This window comes from Hylobates moloch, unplaced genomic scaffold, assembly GCF_009828535.3.
Source record: "Hylobates moloch isolate HMO894 unplaced genomic scaffold, HMol_V3 SCAFFOLD_12, whole genome shotgun sequence".
NCBI lineage: Eukaryota > Metazoa > Chordata > Mammalia > Primates > Hylobatidae > Hylobates > Hylobates moloch.
In genome coordinates, this window is record NW_026652287.1 from 10,465,129 (window position 1) to 10,471,718 (window position 6,590).

The window sequence follows — 6,590 nt, forward strand, 5'->3', positions numbered from 1 at the left end:
AGACGCCGAGGGGGGAGTGCTGGGAACAGCCTTTACTGCCCACGCCCTACACGGCGAACATGCGCAGAGCCTCCTCCGCCGAGCGGCACTGGTTCAGCTGGATCTGCACCTCCACCGTCAGGGGCTCGGGGTGGTAATCGCCTTCGTAGATCGGAATCACGGCTTTCGGCTTTTCTGAGAAAATTAAAACGCGAGCATGAGCCCCGGGAGACGGATGGGCTGGCGTTCTCGGCCGCCCTGACCGATCCCAAATGCAAGCCCTGGACCCTGTCCCAGCGGGAGCACAGTTTCGGGTCCTTGGGTGTTAACCGTAATAAGAAATAAAATTAAATTGTATTTAATTAGATCATTTAATAAATCGCAGCTGTTTGAGTTGCAAGACTGGCTGCTTTTTGCTTTGAGACAGTGTGTTGCTCCGTTGCCCAGGGTGGAGTGCAGTGGCACGATCCCGGCTCACTGCAACCTCCGCCTCCCAGGTTCAAGCGATTCTCCTGCCTCAGCCTCCAAGTAGCTGGGATTACAGGCGCCTGTCACCAGGACCGGCTAATTTTTGTAGTTTTACTAGAGACGGGGGTTTCACCATGTTGGCCAGGCTGGTCTCGAACTCCTGACCTCAAGTGATCCGCCCGCCTAGGCCTCCCAAAGTGCTAGGATCACAGGCGTACGCTACTGAGCCCAGCTGTAGATATTTTCTTTTTTTTTTTTTTTTTCTGGCTCTGTCGCCCAGGCTGTAGTGCAGTGGCGCGATCTCAGCTCACTGCAAGCTCCGCCTCCCGGGTTCATGCCATTCTCCTGCCTCAGCCTCCCGAGTAGCTGGGACTACAGGCACGTAACACCACGCCCGGCTAATTTGTTGTATTTTCAGTGGGGGGGGGGGGTGTCTCACCATGTTAGCCAGGATGGTCTCGATCTCCTGACCTCGTGATCTGCCTGCCTCGGCCTCCCAAAGTGCTAGGATTACAGGCGTGAGCCACCGCGCCCGGCCAGCTGCAAATATTTTCTTAAAAATGAAGTAATTCTAGCACTTCAGGGGAAACAACTGAAAGGATTTCTGTTATAAATTACAAATAAATTTATAACATTTGCTCTACAAATGAGATAACATTGTATCTGCCACCATGAATTTACCAGTCTTCCAATACTCAAAGACCTTTCTAATGAGGTGGGTGGTGATAGTAAAGAATGTGATCTTTGGAAAATGTATAGTGACGGGTGTCAACAGTTGGAATATCTGCATAAGTCGGTTAACCTGTAGTTTACAAGTAACTCATGCATGTTACAAACTGTGCATGGTAAAATAGCCATTCAAAATGCAAACTAGACTAATGAATTTTAATCTGATTATGAAAAATTCATTATAGATTGTTTTCACACTGTAACAACCTTTAAGAAACTACCACTTGTCAAATTTGGTGTAATATTAAAGAAATTATATTATTTGAAGGTCTATTAAAATACTCCCTCTTTTCCAATTATGGGTCTGAGGTTGGATTTTCTTTATGCACTTCAATTACAGCAACATATTGCAAGCAGTTGACTGCAGAAGTAGCTATAAGAATCCAGCTGTCTTCAATTAAGCCAAACATTAAAGAGATTTAAAAAACAACCTTTTTAAGGCCATCTTAACCCACAGATAAGTATCACAAATGATGTGTTCATATAGGCATGGGTTTTGAAGTCCAGTAGCATATGCCCTCCAACGTTTACTTCTTCAGGCTGGTGTGAAATGGCGCAATCTCAGCTCACTGCCACCTCTGCCTTCCAGGTTCAAGCGACTGTCCTGCCTCAGTCTCCTGAGTAGCTGGGATTACAGGCACCCACCACCGCACCTCGCTAATTTTTGTGTTTTTAGTAGAGATGGGGTTTCGCCATGTTGGCCAGGCTGGTCTTGAACTCCTCACCTCAGGTGGTCCGCACGCCAAAGTGCTGGGATTACAGGCGTGAGCCACCATGTCGGGCCTGTTTCCACTTTTCAGCTTCAGTATGATGGGTTGCTCTGCTATGATCGGGCCTCATGCTTCTTGCAGCCACCTTCCGCGGCACTCCCTGTCTCCTTTCTCTCCCTCCCAGCTGGACATTCTTTCTGAACCTCAAACCTGAGACGCACCCATTTCAGATGCTTCTCCAGCTCCCCACAGGACAAGTCCAGGCCCCTCTTACAGCAATTGAGGGCCGATGGCCTGAAGTTGGAGGCAGACACCTCAGAACCGGTGACCCCCAGGCAGCCCCAGCTCCAAGCCCTTGCCCCTCTATGGCTCTACCACAGGTGCCTTCCCCACCCGCGTTACAACCCACACAGGCCCTGTGGTCTGAGGGCTGCAGAGAAGAAATAATAACACTGGATCTAAGGGGGGATGTGGCCTCTCCCCAGGCCAGAAGCTACCATTCCCCACACTTCCGTTCCTTTGGCCTCCACCAGGGCTGGCCCTCGGCAGGTCCTCCTGACAATCCCTGACTTTGGTCACCACCATCGGCACTCACCTTTTTTGGCAACTTTCTTAATCTTCTTTGAATCCTGAGAGAAAGAACCACAAAACGAGATGCTTACTGGAGAGGGGAGGTGCTGGAGAAGGGGTGTCTCTGGGGCCCCACCTCCTCCAAGGCTCTGACAGGTCCAGGAAGGCGGGGGTCTCCTGGTGAGGGTGCCTGCCCCAGTCCATCCCCAAAGGGAAGGCTGCTGACTGGGCCCAAGTCCACGGAGGCGCCCTCTGTGCAGGCGGCAGCACCAGCAGCCCGGCTGCGTGACCCGGGGAAAGGCCCTCCCCGCCACCTCCTCCCCATCCGGTGACCTGGGCCCACAGCCCTTGCTTGCCCGCAGGGTTCCCATGGGGAGGGCAAAGGCAGAGGTGAGGATGTGGCTAGGGCCCAGCTGTACCCTGGCCAACGTCAGCCTGTCCGAGGTCAAGGTGCGGACCACGCCGAAGTTGCACACGGTGGACACCAGGGGCTCCCCAGCGAGCAGGGGCTCCAGGATTACCAGGCCCCGGCCCAGCACCTGGAGGATGGGGGGGTCCTGCCGGAGCTCCTTGGGCGGCTCTTTCTTCTTCTTCAGCACCTTCCACTCCTGCGACGACGACGACGGGAAGACAGGAGGGTGGGACAAGTTGAAGCAAGGGTGTGGCCAGGCTGCCCTCCCCGGCACCAAGGCCCAGTACCTTGGCCGGCTCTTTCTCTCCTTTCCCCGTCCTGTCTTTCTCCTTCCCTTTCTTGTCTTTCTCCCCCTTTCCTTTCTTGGCAGACAGGGGACTGTCAACAGCCGGTAGCACCACAGGCCAGGAGAGAATCTAGGGGCAGGAGAGAATCCTCGAGTGAGCAGAGGCCCAGGCGTGCTGTCTGGGGTCACCTCTCCCTCACCCTTTCTGGAATGGCGCTGAGACCTCATCTAACCAGGGAGCGGGGCTCCCATGGGGGATGGCCCGATGGGAACAGGAACAAGGGCAGAAGTGCAGCCTGTGGATGGCCAGGCGCTGCCTCCGCTTGCCCACCTTCTCCTCCACGATGGTCACAGTGGTCCCCGCCAGCAGGAAGGCCTTCAGTGGCACCAGGTCCCTGAGAGAGTGCTGCATCTCGTAGCTGCAGGGGATGACCTCAGCCCAGGGCTTGTGGGCGGTGCTGAAGAGGACAGTCCTTGGGGAGGAAGGGATGAAGATGTGGGTGCTGTCACCCAGGGGCTGTGGCCAGGGACCTGGGACAGGACTGTGAGGGGACATCCGAGGAGACCATGAGCATCGAAGCCCACAAACAGCATGAGACGTGAGGCCCGGCTGCCACCAGGCAGGGCAAGGGGACCAGAAGGCCAGAAAGGTGTGGACACGGAGGAGACAGCAAAAGAAAGGTGGGTGGAGCCCTCCTTCAGAGGCAGGACCACCCTGAGCAACTGACAGAAACCAACTGAAACGCAGCAAGAGTTGTTTGTTAAAAGTTCAGCAAAGGGCTGAGCGTGGTGGCTCTGGCTTCTAACCCCAGCACTTTGGGAAGCCGAGACAGGAGGATCGCCTGAACCAAGGAGTCCGAGAGCAGCTTGGGCAACATATTGAGACCCCGTTTCTACAAAAAATACAAACATTAGCTGGGCGTGGTGGCACATGCCTGTAGTCCCAGCTACTTTGGGGGCTGAGGTAGGAGGATTGCTTGAGCCCAGGAAGTCAAGGCTACAGTGAGCCGTGTTCATGCCACTGCACTCGAGCCTGGGCGACAAAGTGAGACCCTCCTGCAGGAAAAAAAAAAAAAGCAGAGGCCAGGCGGGGTGACTCACGCCTGTAATCCCAGCACTTTGGGAGGCAGAGGCGGGCGGACACGAGGTCAAGAGACCGAGACCATGCTGGCTAACACAGTGAAACCCCATCTCTACTAAAAATACAAAAAATTAGCCGGGCATGGTGGCACGTGCCCGTGGTCCCAGCTACTCGGGAGGCTGAGGGAGGAGAATCGCTTGAACCTGGGAGGTGGAGGTTGCAGTGAGCCGAGATTGTGCCACTGCACTCCAGCCTGGGTGACAGAGCAAGACTCGGTCTCAAAAAAAAAAAAAAAAAAAAGCAGAAACAATTCTAGCCTAGCCCCAGGCTAGAACACAGAGGCAACTGGAGTTTCCTAAGTCTCAGAACACCATGGCAACCCTGAAGCAGCATCCCACTCGGGAAGTGATTTAACATAAATTGTTCTACCAATTGGATCACAGCATGAAGGAGAATTAATAATATACTCCAACAAATTTAAAGTATGTACAAGTTGAACGTTAATAGAAACTAGAAGAAAACAGAATAAATAACATATTCCATCACTGACGATGGAGAACATTTTCCCTCCAAGATAAGTAGAGACCAAATTGTAGACTGAAATATCACAGCAGGTAAGCCCAGTAAATTAACAAGGTCAGCCCAGGGCTTGTAAACTGTGAAAAACCAAGTGTTAAAAGGGAAACGTAAAAATCGTGAAACTAGGCCGGGCGCTGTGACTCACGCCTGTAATCGCAGCACTTTGGGAGGCTGAGGCGGGTGGATCATGAGGTCAGGAGATCGAGATCATCCTGGCCAACATGGTGAAACCCCATCTCTACCAAAAATACAAAAATTAGCTGGACATGGTGGCAGGTGCCTGTAATCCCAGCTACTCAGGAGGCTGAGGCAGGAGAATCACTTGAACCCGGGAGGCAGAGGTGGCAGTGAGCTGAGACTGCGCCACTGCACTCTCCTTGTGACAGAGCGTGACTCCGTCTAAAAAAAAAAAAAAAAAAGTGAAAATATATATAACGATAATAACTGGTTTGAAACATAGTGATATGGGCCGGGCTCAGTGGCCCATGCCTATAATCCCAGCACTTTGGGAAGCTGAGGTGGGCGGATCACTTGAGGCCAGGAGTTCAAAACCAGTCTGGGCAATATAATGAAACCCTATCTCTACTAAAAATACAGAAAAATTAGCTGGGTGTGGTGGCGGGAGCCTGTAATCCCAGCTACTTGGGAGGCTGAGGCAGGAGAATCGCTTGAACCTGGGAGGCGGAGGTTGCAGTGAGCCAAGATTGCACCATTGCACTCCAGCCTGGGTGAGACAGAGAGACTCCTTCTCAAAAATAAAGAAAAAGGAATGAAGCACTGATACTTATTACACCATGGATGGACCTTGAAAATATGATGCTCAGTGAAAGAAGCCAGACACAAAAGGCTACGTATTTTGTGATTCCATCCATATGAAATGTCCAGAACAGGCAAATCCACAGAGATAGAAAGTGCTTTAATGGTTGCCTTGGACTAGAGGGATAAGGGAATCGAAGGTGACGCCTAATGGGTACCTTTCTGGGGTGATGGAAACGTTCTGGAATTAGACCGTGGTAATGGTTGCACAACTCTGTGAATATACTAAAAACCACCGACTCAAATGCTTTAAAATGAACGTTATGATATGCTAACTATATCTCGGCCGGGCGCAGTGGCTCATGCCTGTAATCCCAGCACTCTGGACGCTGAGGCAGATGAATCACTTAAGGTCAGGAGTTCTGGTCTCAAACTCTCCTGGCCAACATGGAGAAACCCTGTCTCTACTAAAAATACAAAAATTAGCCGGGCGTGGTGGTGGGCACCTGTAATTCCAGCTACTCAAGGGCCTGAGGCAGGAGAATCGCTTGAACCCGGGAGGCAGTGGTTGCAGTAAGAGATCGCACCACTGCACTCCAGCCTGGATGACAGAGTAAGACTCCGTCTCAAAAAAAATAAATAAATAAAAAAGAAGAAGAAGAAATGTAGTGAAATGGACACTTAGAATCCAAGATAAAATGTGAAAAACTGTACTTCTTGCCAGGCGCGGTGGCTCACGCCTGTAATCCCAGCACTTTGGGAGGCAGAGGCAGGCGGATCACCTGAGGTCGGGAGTTCAAGACCAGCCTGACTAACACAGAGAAACCTCATCTCTACTAAAAATACAAAATTAGCCGGGCGTGGTGGCGCATGCCTGTAATCCTAGCTACTCGGGAGGCTGAGGCAGGAGAATCGCTTGAACCCAGGAGGCAGAGGTTGCAATGAGCCGAGACTGCGCCATTGTACTCCAGCCTGGGCAACAAGAGCGAAACTCCATCTCAAAAAAAAAAAAAAAAAAAA

General features: G+C 51.8%; 1 protein-coding gene across 3 annotated transcripts in view; it reads right to left on the reverse strand.

Moving 5' to 3' along the window:
- Nucleotides 1-17: 17 nt before the first annotated feature.
- The window catches only part of LRRC43 (leucine rich repeat containing 43), a 25,464-nt gene continuing 18,891 nt past the window's right edge, over nt 18-6,590 (reverse strand). Inside the window, exons 8-12 of one of the 3 annotated variants that reach the window (XM_032168452.2) lie at nt 3,486-3,627; nt 3,156-3,284; nt 2,876-3,064; nt 2,482-2,515; nt 18-174 (exon numbers count right to left, since the gene is read on the reverse strand). In XM_032168452.2, coding sequence (XP_032024343.1) covers nt 47-174; nt 2,482-2,515; nt 2,876-3,064; nt 3,156-3,284; nt 3,486-3,627 — 622 coding nt within the window. In that variant the 3' untranslated portion in view covers nt 18-46. Of the gene's footprint in view, nt 175-1,335; nt 2,181-2,481; nt 2,516-2,875; nt 3,065-3,155; nt 3,285-3,485; nt 3,628-6,590 lie in introns of those variants that run through there. The other 2 variants (XM_058425519.1, XM_058425520.1) reach the window with 2 other exon arrangements.